At 43.3% G+C, this 22,499-nt stretch overlaps 1 protein-coding gene across 2 annotated transcripts in view; it reads right to left on the bottom strand.

Annotated features, from left to right (window-relative positions):
• Positions 1 to 22,499, bottom strand: part of ARMC8 (armadillo repeat containing 8) — an 87,665-nt gene that overhangs the window by 57,690 nt on the left and 7,476 nt on the right. For both annotated transcript variants that reach the window (XM_088461107.1, XM_088461108.1), the window contains exons 2-8: positions 9,338 to 9,414; positions 8,149 to 8,220; positions 6,739 to 6,881; positions 6,542 to 6,639; positions 3,675 to 3,767; positions 3,359 to 3,439; positions 462 to 537 (exon numbers count right to left, since the gene is read on the bottom strand). In XM_088461107.1, coding sequence (XP_088317233.1) covers positions 462 to 537; positions 3,359 to 3,439; positions 3,675 to 3,767; positions 6,542 to 6,639; positions 6,739 to 6,881; positions 8,149 to 8,220; positions 9,338 to 9,414 — 640 coding nt within the window. The remainder of the gene's footprint in view (positions 1 to 461; positions 538 to 3,358; positions 3,440 to 3,674; positions 3,768 to 6,541; positions 6,640 to 6,738; positions 6,882 to 8,148; positions 8,221 to 9,337; positions 9,415 to 22,499) is intronic.

A 22,499-nucleotide genomic window follows, 5' to 3' on the forward strand; every position in this document is an offset into this window, starting at 1 on the left:
CCTTTGTCCCCCTTGGATCCAGCCATGGTCCGGAACATCTGGGGTCACCGCTAGCTGTGACCCCAGATGCTCACCAGCATCCCCGGATCGGTACCGGCGTTCTGGTACCGGCGGGGGTGTAGGGAAGACAGCATGGACGTCAGGACTGACTGTCCATGCTGTACATCCAGATGTGCAGCCACAGCTGCACTGAAGAAAGCTTCAGGGGCTCTTCTAGCCCCCACTCCGACAGGTGCACCCGACGCCGGCCGGGCACCAAACTAAACTGAGGTGCCTTGGCCCGGGGGCGGGGTATAGGAGGGGGACCTAGTGCATCCTGGGAGGCTGAAAGCTTAACTCTTTGGTGCCCTGCGACTGACGTCACACCTATACCCCAAGGTATCCTGTGGATACCCTATGGACCCTGAAGTAGAAATTGTGACTTTAGCATTAGAAATAAAAAAATAAAATAAAAAACTTACCATTTACAAGGGTCATTGATACCTGTGGATTGTCAAATGCTAAAACTGAGAAACACTTTAATGCTTGCATACGAACCTAGGACAAAAAGAAAAAAAAAAAAAGTTTTAAATTCTGCGGCAAAAGCATTTATGACTGCCATTTTAAAGGACAGACTTCCAGAGCAAACATGAATCACAATTATATGCCCTTTACACTACTGCTATAACCCTGGTTATTGACTGGTCTGCCCAGGTTGCGACTTATTAAAAAGGGATCCCAAAAAAATAACCCAGTGACCTAGGAATAGAACCCAGATAGCGACTAGGGTTGGACACGGGAAGGTACTGGGTTGAAGGGCAGTGTAAACTCCAGCCCCATTTATAGCATGGGGAGATCCAGATGATGAGGTCATCCCCAAGCACCGGCAGATGATTTCCAGTGCACACGGGTGCAGTGTGAACGGGGCCGACCCAGGAATAACCCGGGTGGAAGTGCAATGGAATCAGGGTCTGAAGCTGGGTTCCCACCAGGTATTTTGGTGGAAAAGGGGTATAAAAACAGTGAAACAAAAAAATCAACAAAATAACTGAGGATCACAAGCACCAAACTTCATCTTCTGTATCCAGAAACTTCTAACTACTCTGTATAATGTAATTTGCTGAGTTTAATTATCCCCATTTTATTTGTATATTTACCTTAATCCCTTTTAATTTATGCACAAATCCAACAATAGCTACCAAATTATTTTACTATGCTTACAAGGCATCAATATATCTAGAACAGTGGTTCTCAAACTCGGTCCTCAGGACCCCAAACAGTGCATGTTTAACAGGTCTCCTCACAAAATCGCAAGTGAAATAATTATCTCCACCTGTGGATTTTTTAAAATGAGTCAGTGAGTACTGACTACACCTGTTCACCTGCAAAACGTAAACTGTGTGGGGTCCTGAGGACCAAGTTAGAGAACCACTGATCTAGAACATCCTTTAACCTCATTTGGCTTAATATTGCCCCCAGGCTACTGCACTTCCTAAGTAACAGTCACGAACCTCTCCACTAGCGGGACAGATAAGGTTTCCTCATACACAGCACTACTGAGACACTCCGAGACGAGTAGCCGCATCACAGACGCAGCGAAAAGCCGCTGACAGTGCACTAGTGATGCTGGGTTGCGACTAACTGCACAGGAATTGGTTTTCCACGTAGAAAGTTAAAGATGTAGCACAGCAGAACTTGGGGTGCAGAAAAGCCCTCTATTACACAGATTCGGACTTGTTTGTACACCGATGCACAAATGTCACACACCCCCAAGACCAGTGTACGCCAGCAGTGCAGTTCTGTCATTCCCAGTAGTTTTATTTATGCGAATACGACACTTATTTTGCGTGAAGACACTTGGCTGAGTCGCCGGACCTGGCACTCCAAGACATGTTACTTGGCGCAACTAGAGACACACTGTAAAAAGGACAGATCTATAGGTGTTCAAGTGCTTCAACGAGTCCAGGACACGACCGGATACATCATTTCAGTCTGATACCACTTTTGCTCCACTATGGAGCAAATACAATCAGTGAAGTTTGGATGTTACTAAGTGGCAGTAACCTGTCACAGCAAATCACATTACTGAGAAAAGTCTATTCAGGTCACTCTTGGCTCCTCTGACACTTACTGATAGTTTTTGGGTTTTTGTTTTTTAAATTGAGTTTATTTGTAAAACTTTTTTCCCATAACAAAACTCAATATAAGAAACATAATCCCCCCACCCCTAAGAGACCCAAAAGAAAAAAAAATAGTAATAAACATCCATTAACATATGATCACATTAATTCAAATACACAGTCAAATCCAATATACAAATAACACAGAACAAAAATATCTGCACAAAATAAATCTCAGCCACTCAAATTAGCAGAAAAATCAAACAAAAACTCAGAATATCAAGACATTATTGTGCTGTCTCGCTGATCGCCAACCCATCAGTGCCTGAAATCTCCCCACCTCCAGTAACATAATGGGAAGATGAGATCCATGGGCCCCAAATACACTCATATTTGAGAATACAGTTACGCTTAGTATATAAAAAACGTTCATGCCCCACCACTTCATTCATCGACCCACACCACTCAGCAAAAGTAAGGTCCCTAGATGCCATCCAAGTACGGGCAATACAAACCTTTGCCATTAATCACATATTGGACCGTTAGACGATTAGCCCTGTCCAAGAGACCCAAACCAAAGATACACATTTTAGGGGACAAAATGGGGATACCACGTTCCGTATTGGTGACACAGTGACTTGGGACCAAAACACCTGGACAGCAGAGCACTCCCAGAGGAGATGCCAAAATGAGCACTGGGGAGCAGAGCACTTCGGACACTTGTCTGAAGCTCCAGAACCAAATCTATTCAATAATAAGGGGGTGAGATACACCCTGTGTAATAAAAAAAAGTTGTATCTGTTGAAATCGCACTTCAGAGGTGGCAGTCACATGACTATTCAACATTAGAGACCACTCATCATCATCATCTCTTACTGATAGTTTAGGGGAAATAAGAACTGCGGAAGTGTAATTAGAAGGAGGTCCTCTATGTTTCCCACACCTCACTGCTCTCTGTCCTATTTGCTGAGTGCACACAGAGGTACCTTACCTTTTATAGAGACAGTCCCTGAGCAATGCACGTGACAGATGTAAGAGGCAGACTCAGGAGATTCGCAGACATCAATATAATGGGAGCAGGATTAGAAGCACATGGAACTATGGGATTCTGCATGGTACAACTTTATAGGTTGTCGGTATGTTCCCTCCTTTATGTAACCCGAAGCAGATATTCTTAGTAGTTATTATATTACGCAGATGTAATACACAATTATTTGCACCCCCTAAAAGAACAATGATTTAAAAAGTAATTCACTTACTTTATAAGACACAGATGTTAGCAGGTGAGCGATATTTTGGACCACTCCGTGGTTAAACAAAATGCTTTGATGGTCTGGAGCCTGCAACAGACAAAAAGGGGAGTTTCAAAACATAAAAGTCTTCATTTTCCTAATCAGTCAATGTTTAAATTGAGAGGAAAAAAAACCAAGAAGAAAAAAAAAAAACCCACATCACGGACAACGTTAATTACGCGGGCACGATCCACACTCCGTATACAAGCCTCGGTAGCGCTAAGATGATCATTTTCAATGACAAACTGAAAACAAACATGGACAGTGGATAAAGAGAAATTACTTTGCAGCAGTGGGCGAAGATCTGGCAGATGTACTCCTGGGAGTATATGGACCTGCTAAGTAACAGCATGAGGTGTGGGATCACAGTGGCATCCTAGAGGAAGAGAAACAGGAAGGACTTGTATTATGTAAGCACCACGAATAAAACCAACAACAGAAACATCGCCCAGCCGTACATTGTGGAGCTGTATAATAATCTGGCGGCCGTGCACCGGATAATTCCTTTATTAAATAGCGAATCGGGATTCTGGAAACTTATGAAGCCAGGAGGCAGAGCGCTCCAGAGTAAAGTAGCCCCTACAACTACTGGACAATAACACGGGGGGCATAGATTTCCAAATAAGTAAAACCTAGACAAAGGATTAATTCATACGGGAAACGTATGAACAGAGCAGGGGACGGGGCAACGTCCGTATACAGGCGGATACTCACAATTGAACCGACGTTATCTCCTCGGCATTGCCTGGGGGCTGGAGGATATCAGTTCTGCGTATGCTCAGAACAGTTCGCCTCCGATATCGCCAGGAAATGCAGCAGCAGACGTGTCAGAGAAAGCCAAGCTGGCCGCAATAGCATCCCATGTGACCATGTAGTAATAAGGGACGATGAACTTTATTACGCGCATAAACACAATTACTACAAGACCCCCTATTTATAGCTACGTACTTTATGTAAATCTTTTGTTGTTCTCTTATTTATATATTTTTCTGCAAAGCACACTGTACTATTTTTCAAGCCAAATAAAATGAATACGCACACACATCTAGAATATAAAAGACTTGGAGGGGTATTCAATATGAAACGTAAACTTCGCCGTCTATGCGTGTCGAAGTTTTCGCCGCACATCGGAGCTTTTGCCGGCGAAAAAGTATCGCGCCCGCCCCCGATTATAACCGTATTCAATATGAAATCATCAAAAACGGCACCCGGCGAAAGTGAAATCAGCGAAAACTTCGCAGATTTTTGGGGAAATCACCCTAACACCCCCAAAAAGATGCTCTGACATGGGGGATTACTCTGGATACCCCCGATTAGCCCTGCTGAAGGTTTTTGGGGTCTTTAAAAACGGGCTCGATAGCTGCTATTTTGGGGATTTGGGAAGGTGATGAAGAATAGTATTTCTAAGGGTTTTTTTGAAGAAAATAAGTAGTCCCAGCAAATTTGGGGTACTTGAAAATGGGGGTGAGCATATTTAAAAGTTGCTAAAGTGAAGTTTTAAAAAAACGTGAAAAATCCACCTGCCTCAAACACCTGCAATGAAAAAAAAAACACCTGGGGCATACTTGGGGACCCCCCTAGATTGTAGTTCGCTAGTTTTTAACTTTGTACTTCCCAATTTTTTTTGGCCCCCAAAATGAAAGTGTTTTTTTGGGGGTCTTCTGAGGTATTTTTTTAAAAAATTTTGACACAGTTTACCTTTGGGGGACTGTCTGAAGGTTGCAGGGTGGTTTCCAAAATGTTGCACCCCAAAACCCCAATTCTGCACTTTTTTTCGCCACCCATTCCTTGGCGATACTTTTTCGCAGGGTCGCATGCAATATACTTTCCGCACTGGCTAAAAAAGTTTTCAAATTGAATACGGTGTAAAAGCGGCGAAAATGACGTCATCCGAGCGAAAACATCGCAGAAACTGAGTTTTCGCTCCATATTGAATACCCCTGTATGTATGAAACAGTCTCAACATTGGCTCTACTTTTATCATTAGAACAAACTGAATGTTTTAGCACAACATTAACTGCTAAACAAGACTAATGTGCAAAAATCATCCTATCCAGCACATTAGCAAATTAGGAAAGACCTGGCTCTAACGAGATGTGAGTGCATTGGAAAAATCCTTCCCCCTTGCTTGAAAAATAGAATAAATATATATATGTTTATGTATGGAAATGTTCTTTTCACTTGGAATTGCTAATTGCATCAAAAACTATATGTTGTTAAGGACCTTTAAATATTTGGAATTGCATGTACAATTTGCAGCACATATGGGCAACTGTGTGGCACGGGTATTCAACATGCAGCCCTCAGACTACTATGGAACTACATATCCCAGCATGATTGGTCACAGTTTTACTATTCGGGCATGCTAAACCGGTGGCAGGGCATGCTGGGATGTGCAGTTCCACAGCAGCTGGAGGTCCGCCATGTTGAATACCCTTGATGTATGCGCTCCAATGGAGGGGGGGGGGGGGGGGGAATAAATGAAGTACAGTATGCCAAAAAACAAACAACTTAACATATATTTTAATAAAACAGCAATATCTGTGTGTTACTTAAAATAAATACAGTATATTTGAAACAACCTCTTGGTTCCTGATTCGCAATCTGACTTAGTTTAGAGTTACTTCTGTATTATGGATTGAAGACCATTGGATATCATTAGCGAAAGTATATACACTTTATTTAGCTATTTAGAATCCTCTTTTCAGGGCACTCGTCTCATTACGTTTTTCTTTGATCTACTTATTTTAAATATTATTATTTCTATAATATTTTATTACTTCTTTCCTTGATATTGTTGGGTTGTGTATATTGTTTTTGGTTTGCTTCCCTGCTTACATTAGGTCGACTGCATTTTGCAATACTTTGCACGGGTATTAGTGTGCTCTGTAATCCGAGTTATTGATTCAATGTAATACGCATCTCGATGTTTTTGTATTCTGCTTTGTCCTATCATTATTTCTTGAAAATAACAAAAAGTGTTTTGAAAATAATAAATACAGTATATAAAATAATCTTGCAGCAATTAGAAGTATATTTAGAAAGATCATATTACTATTATTTTAACTGAAAAAGTTTTACTCTACAGCCTAGTATAGTATGTACATGGTCCCCTCGGGCCATGCTGGCGATAAATGTAAAATTTGTTACCGTGTACAAGAGTTCCACTGGCGTGACCGGGCTGGTGAAGACGGTCCGGAGACACCGCAGGCAAGCTTCAATGAACCGGATGTCTGCTGACAGCAGGCCTGAAAACGCACAGTAAGGAGTCTTGTCAGAATGAGAAAAGCCTGGCAGGTCGGTTCAGCACGTCAGGCCTGAGCTCTGTAGTGTAAGGTCACCACTACCTTGCAGCAGGGCTGGGATAATGTGGCAGTCTAGCAGGGATTTGACGTTGTTCTCGGTGCCCATGGACAAGCTGCCCAGAACCACAGCACATTCTGTCTTCAGTTCTGTGCTTGAGCTCTCTTGCTGGAGCAAATATAATAATCTGTCAAAGGAGATGCTGGCATTAGATGGTAAGTGTCCTCTTTGGGCGACGATGGAGCCCAAAACAAAAAATTAAGGAGATTGGGGTACACATGGATACAATTGCTAAAACGCAGTATGCCATTTGCTGTGCATAGAGTGGGATTGTAGACAGTCATGGAATGAGCAGATGAGATACAATATCGTCAATAGAGTGAAGCTATTGTTACAAGTGATTGTAAGGGGCCATGTTGCTTTGCGGTGCGGACGTTCTGCCATACAGGAAAATTTAATGGTTCAGTACTTATGTTCTAGTACTAAAAGCACTGACTGATTTGTATATATTGTCTCAACATGGTTGGTGTAGTGGTTAGCATTACTGCCTCACAGTCCTGAGGTCACAGGTTCAATTCCTGACCAAGGCTCTGTGTGGAGTTTGTATGTACTCCCTGATGGTGTGGGTTTCCTCTGACTGCTCCGGTATCCTATAAGCACACTGGCAGGTTCATTTGTTACTGGCAAAAATGAAAACTAACCATATGTGTATATGTGTCTCCATGTGGTAGGTAATATAGATTGTAAGCTCCACTGGGGCAGGGGCTGATGTCCATGACGGAATCATTCTGTGTAAAGCGCTGTGTAATAAGCACACACTATAGATAACCTTCTATTTTCCATACACACAGACTTTAGTGATAGGCAACCAGATATATCCCAGGGGCCACATGCTCACATGGACTACAACACTACCATTGACCCCAGTAATAGGTTAGATAAATATGACACAGTGTCTGATTCAGAGGCGGACTACAATGGCGCAGCGACTGCGTCTGTACGCTAAAGCCACAGGAATTCGTCCACCACCTGCAACGAGAAACCTGACGCTTTACGTGAAAAGTTGCACCATTGATCGCACTGCCGAACACTGCGCCAACCCTATGGAGGCGCAGGATGTTCGTCCCAACAGCCACTGCCCTCCGTCTGGGCAGCCACGCCCCCGGCACGCCCATCAAAGGAAGCGTGCTGTCAATCACCATCGACAGCACGCCCCCTTTGGTGCGAGACCCATAACGTTATTCGGGTCTCGCGCATGCGCACTTGGGCACCATCGACCCGCTTGCGAGCGGGTCTGAATCAGGCCCAGTGTGTGGCTATTTCAATCATGAAGAGCCCTTCCCTTGAGGCCTTAAGCCTGGGCTTACACATATCACTCCTAAAAGGACCCTTGTATCCCCTGGCAGATTCTGAGTGAATGCCAGACGGCAGGTGCTGACAATCCCTGCAAGTACCTTGGCACTGCACCCAAAACTATCAGGTTGGCTTTTTGCTTGTTGTTTCCAATCACAGCATTTTTCATATCTCTGTTAAAAAAAATATATATAAATAAATCAAGTACAGAACACAATTGAAAAAATACATCCAAAACCACTTGTATAAATTGGGAAATTACAGGGCTTGTGTATGGAAAAAAGGGGAACATATTATACCTTCACTAAATATTGCCTTTAAAAAAAAGCCAATTTACGCATAGTAAACTAGGTTTCAGACTACCCTCAGGGTACATGGTTGTAGAGCAGAGATGGGAAACCTCCTGCCCGGGGACTGTATAAGGCCCCCGGAATCATTTGGTCTGGCCCTTGGAACGTTCTTCTGCTAGCCTCATCTGGATAGCTGGGTGCCTAGAATGGCACCCTGCAGCCAGAATCTATCCAGCAGTGCCTGGAACGTCCTTCGGAAGCTTCAGATGGTCACAACGCTGCCCCTACAGCTCCCCGAAGCACCCTCAGGATACTCCAGGCATTGCTGTAATCACTGGTGATTGTGGCCCCATCCCCTTGTGACATCACACAAAGGGGCGTAGCCTGCCCCAGGCCTGCAAATAATGTTTTATATATATATCAAAATGGCCCTCGGCAGAAAAAAAAAAAAAGGTTCCCAAACCCTGCTGTAGAGAGTATGTCACAATGTGCAATTTTGTAAACCTTAGCCCCTGAAAAGTAGAATTAGACACATTTTCAGTTTAATTGACTAATTGTTGCTTTGTATGTGTGGCCAAAATAACTAAAAACACAATCACAGCGAGATTAGAGTTTTCTTGGCCAGCTAGAAAGTCTCATCAGTCGGTGACATAACCAGCCCTTATGAAAGTCAACTGACTACTGCGGTGCTTTATCTCGCCATGATCCATCACTTGTGGACCCGTTAGGCGCACACCGAATCGTTCCGTAGTCAGGGACAACCACCAGCCCTGCTGCATGAACGTGGCCAGCAACAGGGCTAATTAAATTATAGTTTGACAACCTTTAAAACCGAATAAGGGACATTTCCGTGCACCTAAAGAAAGATAAGACAAGGGATAAGGAGAGACAACCAAATAATTCAGAAACAGAATACTGGAGATGCAGGATCATGCACACATAATAGGTCATTTTAATGGGGAAAGAAAGACAGATGGTCAATCTCCTAATATTTACTTACACGACTCCTTGAAGAACCTTCTGGGAATCAGGGTCAAAAAGTCGGTCCACATAGTGGCGACTGCTTGCGGTAACCTCCTAATGAGAACAACATTTCAGTGTTGATAAAGTAGAAAACCCATATTAACCATCGCACAGATACATCAACGACTACAACACTTATTTTTTTTTGTGACTTTAAAGTTGACAACTGCCCAAGTAACCCCATGTCCACAATATGATTTATCTAAATTATAAGCTTATGTTTATACAATGGATATAAAGACAAGAGACTGTTATTTATCAGATGCTACATCAATATATTCATTTGTGAACTGTAATCACCTATTTCGCATAGGTAAATCCCAAAATGGCTGTCATTTTGCAGGCAAAACCGGTATTACTGTGCCGACACTTTACTAGGAGTGGGACACTCTAGGACACTTTACTACCGCATCAGTCAAAGTATTAAGGTGCGTACACACTGGGCAATAAAGTGGACGACTGAACGATAACGATATCGTTATCGTTCAGTCGTCCACTTTATCGTCCATATTTAAGCCCAAAAAGATGAACGATGACGACGACGCGCGGGTCGTTCGTCATCATCGTTCATTGGGCTGACATGCAGGCCAACCTGACGATGTCGTCAGGTTGCTGCATGTCAGGGAATGGGGGAGAGAGCCCGGCGCTGAACGATATCGTTAATTATATAGTTCAGCGGCTGTGCTCAATGTCATGAACGACATTGAGCACAGCCTGCCGGGGACACACTAGACGATATCGCTCAGGGAGCATATCGTCTAGTGTGTATGCACCTTAAATTGCTGTTGCAGGGACATCCAGAGCCGGTTGGCTTAGCAGTTTCTAGGCTCAACGCGTTTCAGTGCCCCATCAGAAGTGGATATGGGTGTGGTCATTGTATAGGTAGAGGTTTAGAAACAGCCAGTAGTTTCAGAACAATTAGTGAAAAAAAAAGTATCTAAAACAAATTGAATTGTATTCAGCCACAATAGATTCGCTAGAACAGGTTATTGTACCGTGTAAATTAAAATCTTATATTAGCAGCATTTGCTCATTAATTCTCATATAAACACAGCAATACCATAATCGAGCGCAGATGCCTTATAAACAATGTAACAGTGTGGTGGAGATTTCTTATCACGTAGCCGCTTTTCCCATTACATATATAATGGCTTGTGTCTATAACATATCAATAGGATCAGACATTCATTTTAAGAAAGGTGCAACAGTACCCAAATTGTCATAAATCTTTCCCAACTTTTATGGTCTGTGTAGATTATTATTACTACTAACAGCCAATGTACAGAGGTTTTCCATGAAAACGTCTTTCCTGGTAACAGTTAGGAGCGCTATTTAGCGCTCGGTTTATTTACAGGCTCTCGGTCCTGGATAATTTTAGGTGCTGGACCTGAGGACTATCGGCCAGGATGCTGGAACACAGTTCAGCCAGTCGCTCTCACAGCAACTGAGACTTGTGTCTGTTGCGGTACTCCTCAAACTGCCAGGTCCAGAGAGCACAGGATTCCGGTTCTAGGGGAAGGAGTCTATGGAGTCCGTGAAAGTTTCAAAAGAGTACCTGTCCGCCATGACGACCAGGAGCACTGCGTTAGCGCCAGTCCTTTCCCACTGCGATTGTGGGGTAAATGTACTAAGCCTTGGTGAGAGAAAGTACGAACCACTTTATCTCTCTCTCTCCAAGCCTTAGTACACCTCCCCCTGTGTCTGCAGCTGTTAGATCTATTTTCTAAGGCACACTATAGCAACAAAAATAGGAAGCACCTCCAGGACCAAATCAGGCAAAACCATTATGTATTACACCTGCTTTATAGGTCCGGCCAAAACGTTACAAGGGTGCTCAGTACCAGATGGCATCTGTGGCATTCTGGGGACCCAGAGGCATCACTGGCTGGAGGTGTCAGAGGACAAAGTGGAGGAGATGCAAGAGATCTGTGAAGATGAGGATATCTCTGGTTGGGAGGATGACTCTTCCGCTAACATGGGGGTGAGTGACATGATAATGGCTATCTGACAGGTCCTTCGTTTTCAGGACACAGCTGATCCTGAGGTGTCAGGGGTTTTTCTACTAAAAAAGAAGACATAGCACAATTCCCCTCTATTTCATATCTCACAGACTTGGATGAGGCTGGGAAAAGTCCTGAAAGATGCTTCCAAGTTCCCAGATGTTTTCCCTCTTAGCCTTTTTTCTAAAAATAATAATAATGAGCACATATAGACCCTTCCGTAGCACGTCTATCTGAAGCCATCAATACCCCCCCCCCATTTGCAACACAGTTGTTTCATAGAATGTTGCAGATAGAAGATGTGGTCAAATCTAATTTATTTTAACCTGAAGGGGTTAAGTCTTCCACCATTGTTGGCGGCAGCCTGGACAATTAAGGTAGACAGAACAGTTTGATTGTTTGTTTACAATCTGGAGTTGCAAGAGCAGAGTTATTACTATTTACTAGATCAGATTGCAAGGGTACTCTGCCTTAGTTGAGGCTGTAACTTATACAATGCTTAAGCCGGGTTCACACTAGATGAACTCCCGGACAAACGATAATGTGCGTACACACTGAGCGATTTTACAAATACCAAACGATATACGCGAGACGTTCGACACTACCAAATTGTTGAATTTCGGCCTAATTTAAATACTGGGCAGGAAATTCAGGAGGAGTGGACGGGACTTTCAGGAGGGGATAAATAGCCGGCGGCGTACACTGAACGATTTAAAGAATTTGCCGTAACGAATGGTCGTTATTGGCAACTTTGTTTAAAATGTCGTCTAGTGTGTACCCAAATTAAGTCTTTAGAAAATTCCAGCTATGGCCATATTAGCCAGACGCACCGTCTGTCTTAAGTGTTGGGAAGCAGATGCTGAGCCCAGAAAGACTCTATGGGGACGATTGTTACAGACGCCCCAAGCTGTGCGTTTATACGAACAAACGTCTGATGGAGCAATTTCAATTGTTGTTCCGACGCCTAAAGCTGCAGGGGGACATATTTCATCCCGCAGCCTGCTGAGGTGCGAGAAGAAACTGGTCTAATGTCTGTTTTTTTTGAGCGCCCTAACCACTTCTTTAGACAGGTTTAGCTTAAGATGGCAACATTTTTAATTTCACCCTGCCCAAGTTTACGGTGAGCAAAAAAAAACATTCATAGCAATATGTTGGAAAGCAAATACTCGGTTAGATGTTCAGAAAATCCAACTGTCTTTGGCAGAACACCAGTTCCTTCTCTAGCGGTTCCCAGGGACGTTATCCGTCACCAACTGACCAGCTCAATGACAGATGCCAGCCTACGGGGATGTGTAGGGGGGGGAACCGCACCATCTCCAAATACAACATTGGTAGTCCACCTCAGAATCAAAACTTCCTATAAACCAGGCTTGGCCAACTGTGGCTCTCCAGCTGTTCTTGTATTTCAAATCAGACAATTCCTCAATGTTGGCCACCAAGGCTGAACACAAACTCCACAGGCAATGACAAAAAGAACAACCAGGATTTTTCCAAAGGGCAGAAGAGTACGTCTCAGCAACTTCACAAGTTTACATTAAAAAAGTAGAATACTGGCAGACTCTCTCAGGCGGCACATAATACATCTTGAGATTAATGGTTTCTCCATCAGGAGATATTCAGCTATTAGTGGATCACTGGGGTCAGCTGGAAGTAGATCTCCGCTTTGCCCTGTGTTGGGGTAGCTTTCAGATGGGGTAGTTTTTTTTATTTCTATCTGAAAACTACCCCAACACAGGGCAAGAACCCGGGATCCACAGGCAGTCATGGTAGACTCCTTGCCGATGCCATGGCAGTGTGACCTAGCATACATTTTTTTCCCCAAATTCCGCTACTGCCACAAATACCCTCTAGAAAGTTTGATACATCTCTCCCAAATTGATGTTACTATGCCTGAGTGAATTCAAACTAGTATCTCACCTATAGGTTCATTGGTTGCAACATTTGGCAGGTAATGGGCAAATTAGATGCCTCAAGGGGAGAAGTATCAAACCTTATGCCGCACATCCACTAGCAGATGAGGCAACAACAGTACTGGTGCGTACACACGGTACCATATCAATGAACGATAAAGAGATCGTTCAACTATATATCGTTAATTTTTATGCAGTGAACGACCAACAATGCACGTTCCCGCATGAACTATAACGATATCTATGATGGTCCGTACGTGCAGGCCAACTTGCACGATATCGTTAACTTTGCCTGTTCAGAGATGTGGCAGGATGACTTCACAGAAAGATATCTATCAAGTCGTGGTACAGATCGCACAGTGTTTATGCAGCTTACGATTACAACATCGTAATCGTACTGTCATTCCCCATCCCCTGCAGTGCCTACACTGAACGATTAGTCGTTCAGTGTAGGCACCCTCCATCATCCCCTAACACAGTCAAACGGCAGATTGACCGGCATGTTTGGGCAATGATTGATGTCGGAAACAACCAGCGTGAGCGCGCATTGCTGGTCGTTTCCGACATTTTACTGCCAGATTCATGCACGACTGAATGATAACGATGTTGTTATCGTTCAGTCATCCATTAATATCTGCTAGTGGATGTGCGCCATTAGAAAGTGGAGAAGTGGTCCATAGTAACCAATCACTTGCTAACTGTCATGTTATAGACTGTTCTATAAAGGACAGCTACGGTAGAAGCAGATTGGCTGCTATGGGACACTTCTTCTCTCTAAAGTTTGATACATCTCCCATCAATTCCGGCAGATTACTACATTTCCTGATTATACTGAAGTACAAATGTTTGGCAACAAGAGGCTTTCTTACAGTATTCTCAACCGGTAAAGTTTTATTGTATTAACATCTTTAAGGCTACAGATTTAGTACAACACACAGCATGACTGAAACTCTAATCACACTCAGGGCCGGATTCAATTAGACACGAAAAGCAGTCATCGGCGAAAAGTTTCGCCTATTGCAGCTTTTTGCCTGTTCGGAACTTATCTCCAAATTCAATTCCAGGCGAAATTCGCCTAAGCGAAAACTCAATGCATTGTAATAGGCGAAATAGCAGGTGAAAAGAAGTATAAAATATTTATTTTGGGATGCAAATGTGGGGAAATGACTCAGAACCCCCCAAAGGTCAAATCTGGCAAAAAAAAAAAATAACACCCCAAAAAAAAGACGCCATTTTTTGGGGGCAAAAAAGTAAAAAGTGGGGGGGTGACAAGAATAAAAACTAGCAAAATAGGCTTCTTGGGGTGCTGCAAGGATGGGTTAGGTGTTTTGGGGATTGCAGGTGCATGTGTGATACCCAGGACTCTGTGGTCTTTCCTTTCCGACACAAATTCTTCTATATTTCAGATGAATAGTAAAGCTGCATACACACACACACAAACGATTTAGTAAATGAACAATTTTAGTAAATGATTTTCGTTCATTTTTTCAAGGGAAAAAATGAAAGAAAATAGTTTACTAAAAATGTTCATTTACTAAATGTAATAAACGATTTTTTTGAACTACAAACGATTTTTGCATATTCCCTTACTGAAAATCGTTGAGTTGGTCAGTGTGACTGAACTAAAAACTACAAACGTGAATGCGCATAAACAATAATCGTTCGCCGTTTTAACTAAGAAAGTGAACGATTTTATCAACGATATTGTTATCGATAATCGTTAAAAAAATCGTGTGTGTATGCACCGTAAGAGGCTACTTCAACTCAGAAACAATCATAATTGGACTTTACATATGAAAACTTTACTTTATTGTCACAACACTTCTATATTGCAGGAATTTTAAAAGTCTCATGAAACACTTTCAATTACAATAGCATACAATGACATGGAACATCACATTTGCTAATATCTCTACATGTAGCACTTTATGTTTTATCATTACAAAGTTTGTAAATATATAATGAAAATCACATGTATTGGCTATACCATGGGGCCCCATAAAGAAATATTACTCAGTTCAGCTGAATTGGCCATGGTGGTGCACGTTATAAAGCGGAGACCCCTTGGGGGTTATTCCAGAGTCATACAATTGCGCATCAAAGTTTAGGAACTTGCTAACTTTCTCTATTCGAGTAGTTAATGTTTCTTTCTCCTGAAAGCTCTGCCTCACGCAAATCTACTGGAGTCTGTTACACCCCCATAGATGCTGAGGCCATGCTTTACTTTATGGTGCTAAAGCGTACTGGCTGAGACTGGGGAGAGTTGTTTAGCAGGGTGGCTGAGTCTATACTGGTGGTGTGCCTACGCCTCGTCATTAGCTCTTATTAATGTCACAGTCTATGCTGGTGGTAAGATGACTGACTGCCTAATAGCTCGCTCCTGTATGCTGGTATACTAGTCCTTTAAACGTGCAATTAGATGTTTGTAGCACAATCTCTGGGGCTCTCACTTTTTAGTGATGCAGGAATGTGTAGTCAGTTACCTAGGGCTTACTAACCTCCATCTGGGTGTTAGCTTTGCTCCATGAGCTGGCAGGACCTGCCCAATGATCTGGTGTTTCTCCCTCTGGCAGCCGATTATGTAGGAAGACGTGTCCCTGCAATGTATTGCTCACCAGCGGCTGTACTGAAGGAGGGAGCGCCTCCCTGCCGGCCTCCACTGGGAGCAAAGAAGTTCCTTGCTTGGCCGGAAGATGTCACGGAGACCAGCTTCTCCTGGGACCCGCTGCTGCCAAACACGCTGTCTGAGAGCCGCTCTGCCAATATCCGGGTACTATTACAGCCTCGCTCTCACCACGCTGATCTCCGGTCACCAGGAACACCTCTCTGTCTCTGGACAGTGTGCTGCGTCTCACCACTCTCCTCACTCTCTCCTCAGTTAGCCTACAGTAAGGGAGTCTGTAGCAGGTCAACTGTCTCTGCCAGCTCCTGCCCACCAGACCCATGCGTAGCATACGCCAGGCATCTAGAAATTTCTGGCACTGCAAACTGCATCCTATAAAGAGTCTTATGGTGCTGACCACTGAAGTGGGGAAGCAATACATTGTCCATTACCGCATAACCATTAGCATACGTGCAGAGTCCAATATTTGACATTAAATGCAAACAGTCCCCTTTAATACAATATAGAGGCCCATCAATTTCATTCCTAACCCTCTGAGTCATCTAACATGGACTATTCTCAATTGTACAAGTACTTACTTCTTTTTATATTACAAATAGCTTTTCATTAAGTACCTTCATTCTTTTTATGGCATAAACTTATAGACCAGCCGTGGAAAGTGAATGTGGCGACCTGTTTATGATGCTGCAAGCATTGGTAGGTCCTGTACTAGGGTTGTCCTACTGTCACATGCCGTTTCTTAGAGCCTACAGATAAAGGTGCGTACGCACACAACGATGTAAGTAATGAACGATTTTCATTGAACGATTTTCGTTCAGTTTTTCCCTTGAAAAAGTGAACGAAAATCGTTTTACAAAGTAGTTGGCTTTACTTTACATAATAAACGATTTTCTGTGTGTTGAAGGAAAAATGTTGCAACTTCTATTGAAAATCGTTCAGTTGGCCGGTCTGACTGAACTACAATCGACAAATGTGAACGCACATGAACGATAATCTTTCATCGATGATATTTATCGTTCAATCGTTGAAAATATCGTTTACTTTCTGAGTTAAAACAATGAACGATTATCGTTCATGCGCGTTCACGTTCGCAGTTTAGTCAGAATGACCAACTCAACGATTTTCAGTAAGGGAATATGCAAAAATAGTTTGTAGCTCAAAAAAATCATTCATTACATTTAGTAAACGATTTTCGTTAATTTTTACTAAAATTGTTCATTTACTATATCGTTGTGTGTGTGCGCAGCTTTAGGTGCATATCCAATTACCCACGGGACCTCTCCCGCGAGTAATTGAGGCTTGGAAGTCCCGCGGCGCGGGGTTTAGCTATTCAATAAAATAGCTTTTTCCCCGCGCCGTTAAATCTGTTGTAGCGTGCGGGAACACAGTTTCCGCGAGCAACGCGGAAACAGTGCGTTAGTGCCAGCAGCGCGAGGCCGATTAGGCCGGCATCATGCAGATTTTACCTCGCACCTACATGAGGTGCGAGGTAAAGTCCGACAGCGGGGACTCCCGCGTGCATTCCCCGCTAATTGACTTCCGACAAGCGTGAAAATTAGCCACGGGGTTTAATTGGATATGCCCCTTAGTGTTTGATTCAGTCCTGTTTTATGTAGGCTTATCATACTATCCCTTTAAACAGGGACACATGAATTACACAGGTTCTGTGGCTGACTTCAAGTCTCCAGTCCACCTGATTTTAATCAGCCACAGAACCTGTGTAATTCAGGAATGTCCTGGTTTAAAGGGATAGTATGGTAACCCTAGTTTTATGCTGTCCCTGCAGTCATATGCAGCATACGCACGGTCAGATTTGTCAGATGAACGATTTGAATGAGTTTTTACTGCATTAAAATGAATGGAATTGTCCAAGTCTGACTGCAAATACATCAGATGTCAGATATCGTTATCTGACCATCGGGAACGCGCATCGTTCAAATCGTTCATCTGACAGATATATCAGATTTTCCTTCAGATATGAAAGATTTTTTAAATCGTTATCGTTCAGATCTGAAGAAAAATCTGACCGCGTCTATGCACCTTGAGACAATCCGCTCCATTATGGCTGAGCCATATTTGTGTGAACGAGCCCTTACTGAGCTCTGCCTAGGTGAGAAGCCCGTCCTATCCCTGCTCTGCCTTTCTGGTCGTTAAATTTGACAGATGGAAAATGCCCAATGGGGTAATCAGAGTAATGAAAAAATAAAAACATACATTTTAATAGGAAGGCAAAACAGGATAAGATACGTGTGTGCGCGCCTCATTACAACCTTCCCCCCCCAGGAACAATATCGGGGGATAAGAGTTCCACCTAACAGGAAATTCTGTGATTGTTACCTGTGAATCCTAGGAAAAGAAACATTCTAGAGACAGTTAACGGTGACCTATGGAGTTCAGCATAATGTAAGTCCCAGGGAACCATCATTTATAAAATATGGGGTCACGGTTTCTGGGTTCCATCATAATTTATGGTTTTGTTTTAAATCCCTTTAAGTGTTCATAGAGCACTATCCTTGTGGTTACAGAATCGTACACAATAAAATAATGAAAGGTAAATTGCCCGGCAGGAAATGGGAAACGTAATGCTGAAACCGGATATACCAGAAAATAAATCCCCACTGTACACATACTTTTCGGAAAGGCAGATGAGTGAAGATAAACCACAATTAATTACAAAGGAGGAAAATTTAAGACCCATTTGGCGCAAATCAAATTTAAGATTCTGCTAATGGAGGCGGCACAGATAATATTGCAACTTCATAGGATTCATATTTAAATCACAAATCCATTTCCTTCCTCTGATACAATGGTCAGTACATAATTCTATTAGTCTGTATAAGAAAGAATTATTACAAAACTCTTTACTTTGCACCTAGTTTTGTCTCTTAGGTTCACTTCCATGGGCAAATGCATAATGTAATCTAAAGAAAACCACCAGTAAGGGAGACAAAGTTAATGTTACTGTACTTGGAAGAATATTTATATTACTGATATTTGAAGCTAAAGTTGAAAAGCAATGATGTTACAGCTTTTGAACCAAATACATATGCAGCTATAGTTAAGGGCCCTATTTACTACAATCCGCATTTGAACTACAGATTGTAGTGTGATATTTTCGCATTGCGAATTAAGGCAATATCACAGGGCTTTATCAAAAATACCCTGCAGGGACAGAGCTTGCGATAAAGCTCTGTCCCTGCTAATCCCGTCCGTAGCCTTATGGCTGTATTTTTGACAACATACAGTGAGAAGGTGCCGCGCATGTGCTGACCGGCTCACCATACAACCCCCAGCACTTTCACTTACCTCCGGTCATCAGTGCTCGGTTATGTCCTCCAAGGCTCCGGTCAGCTAGTCTCCCATCATGCACTGTGATCCCGGTCAGCTTTTCTATGCAGCAGCTGACCAGGTTCACAGTGTAGGAGCCGGGAGACCAGCTGACCGGAGCCCCGGAGGATACCACTGAGCACCCTGGATGCAGGCGTTTGTTTTTGTTTGTTTTGCAGTGATCAGCTTGTGGTCTGTTTAGACCACACAGCTGATCACTGGGGCCCGGCTCCCCCTGTTAGAGCAGAGCAGGAGTCGGGGAACTGGGGGAAACTTTGGATAACGCCAGACGGCGTTATTATCTCAGGGCTTCCCAGGGTTTTTTTTCACAATATATTTTTAGTAACCTTGGCCAGATCACATTTCCCATAACAATTATGGGAAATGCAATCTGTTTACTAAAAATATGTGATAATTAGGGCTTGGAGTAGAATTTCACGAATTCTACTCCAATTACCCTTTAGGAAATTTATGTGAAACTAAAATAACTTGAAAAGGGTGTGAAAACTAGAGATGTGTGGTTCGGTTTTACTTGGATATGTTCGGATCTCAAAAACAGCATCATATTGGCTATCCAGCTTGCACGTGTTTTGGATAGCCAATAAGATAAATCCGAACTAGCGATAATAACAGAATAAAACCGAACACCTCTAGCGAAAACACCCCTTTTCACTTTATTTTAGTAAAAATAATAATAAATAGGCCCCTTAATTACAATGGCCAGTTAGAATACTATGTAGCAATATAACCTTGCACAATCTGACAAGGAATTATACATATTGAATTCTGTTTTACAACTCTGTTGCCATGCGCCGGAAAGTCTTATAATAAAGCCAATGTCATTAAGAACTATCTTTAGTGTAAAGAAGAACAAGGAGTCCTGGAAGTGATGATATGGCCCCCACAGAGCCCTGATCTCAACATCATCGAGTCTGTCTGGGATTACATGATGAGACAGGATGATTTGAGCAAGCCTACATCCACAGGAGATCTGTGCTTAGTTCTCCAAGATGTTTGGAACACCCTCCCTGCCGAGTTCCTTCAGAAACTGTGTGCAAGTGTACCTAGAAGAATTGATGCTGTTTTGAAGGCAAACAGTGGTCACACCAAATAATGATTTGATTTAGATTTCTCATCTGTTCATTCACTTTGCATTTTGTTAATTAATAAAAATAAAACTATTGACACTTCTACTTCCACTTTGCACAGTATTGTATATACACATACATACATAAAAATACACACACACACGGAAATTCCATTAAATGCACTGTTGAGTAGCGTTGGGAATGAATTGCCGGAGGTATTCAATTGTCCCTATCGCGCCCTACACTTAAGTTGGGAGATGCAGGTAACGGCGCCTAATGCCAGGTGTTTAGTTGCAGCCACCTGCATTCTCCATCTTAAGTGGCAGCCGCGATGATGTTAGTGGGCGCTAAGCCTGAAAACAGCATTGCGGCACTAGTTTACTCAGATCCTCTATGTGCGGGTTAACAGCCCGGCCAAATGTATAGCTCCAGCAACTCAATCCTGGCGTTATTCAACATTTAACTGAATTTCTCCCATAGAGGGAAATCTCACTTAACATTACCCCACTCAGTGCTGATTAGCTACAACAGGACATGAGTGGCTGCTACTAACCAGCCAATCACAGTGCTTCACAAACACTCTGAGGCACGTGCCTAGGGGTGTCACTTGCTGGAGGTGGGCACTTGGACTAGTGTTCATTGTAGCAGCCTTCATCTGTTAAAACCCGTGCAGTTCCTCTTTCCTGCCTGGGGTGATGCGCTCTGATCTGGAGAGAACATGCAGCAAAACAGTATATTAAGGGGGGAATTCAATTGTTTTTTTGCGCGGCCATTAGTAATGGATGCCCGACGGAGCAATTCAACTGTTGCCACAGGCGCCCGGATTTCTGCTTGCCGCCACAAGTCAGGTTTTTGGGGGCACGCTAACCAGGACTTTGCACATGTTTAGCGGCTTTATGCGGCTAAACCCGGTGCATTTGGCTCGTTAAGTAATGCAGTCGTGCCCGATAGGGAGCAAGTCATTATGAGCCTGAACTGAGGATCTTGGGCAAAGCAAATAGGACCAGAACCTCTGAGGGAGGATAGGAGACCAATGAGGGTTTAGAGCAGGGATGTGGAACCTCAGGCCCCCGGAATCATTTGGTCTCTGAGCTTTTTTCTGCTAGCCTCATCTGGATAGCAGGGTGCCTTTAATGGCACCCTGCAGTCAGAATCTATGCAGCTGTACCCCCTGGAGCGTCCTTCGGAACGCTTCAGACGGTCACACCGCTGCCCTTACAGCTCCCCGAAGCATACTCAGGATTCTCCAGGCATTACTGTAATCACTGGCGATTGTGGTCCGTCCCTGTGATCACACGGAGGGGGCGTGGCCTGCACCGGGCCCGTGAATACGGTTATATATATCAAAATGGCCCTCGGCTGAATAAAGGTTCCCCACCCCTGGTTTAGAGCATAGGGAGGAGGTGCAGAACATAGCTATGTTAGTGGCATGGATCGCGAGAGGAAGAAGACATGAGGGAAGAGTGCCCTGTTTGCCAACGCTTAAGGTGCCCATACACCTACACGATTTCGGGCCTATTGCACGATTTTCGATGAGTCGTAAGATGGATCTTGTGAAAATCGTGTATTTTAGTAAGATACGATCCGATGCGCGCTCCCGCAGCTCCTATAATCGGATCTTATAATCAGATGTGCAGCACATCTTGTCCATCGTAACATGTGCAGATCGTGACGTTTATTTTGTTCATGCGATCCATCGTGTGTAAATTCAAGTAATTTCAATTAATGGTTCCCTTATGAGCCTGTGAGACACAGGATCGATCTTACGACAGATCGTGTGCTAAGAAAAACAACAAACATGCTGCCAGGACTGCCAGGGAGATCCGGGGAGTCGTAGGGAAATCGTATGATGAATCGGATCGTATGCTGGTCGTGTGGGTGTATGGCCAGCATTACTATTTACAGGAGAGGGATCTACAACTAGTGTGATTCTGGATGGGATAGTAGGCGGGGTGGGAGGAAGTAGGTTAGCAGAGCTTATAAAGTATTATGAAAACGTTATCTTTTTTTGGATCACCTTTAAAAGTTGTGCAGACTGGTAGATAGTCTAGTGTTAATTCTAGCTTCATAATCGGGCATGGCGCCCATCATGACACAGGGCACTTCTCCGTACAGCGAAGGCGCACCCGAAAAAAAAAAAAAAAAAGTAAAGAATGAAGTGCAGAGAGATGTGAGAGGTATGCGGTAGTTA

The sequence above is a fragment of the Taudactylus pleione genome, unplaced genomic scaffold (genome assembly GCF_031769625.1).
Source record: "Taudactylus pleione unplaced genomic scaffold, aTauple2 ptg001017l, whole genome shotgun sequence".
Taxonomy (NCBI): Eukaryota; Metazoa; Chordata; class Amphibia; order Anura; family Myobatrachidae; genus Taudactylus; species Taudactylus pleione.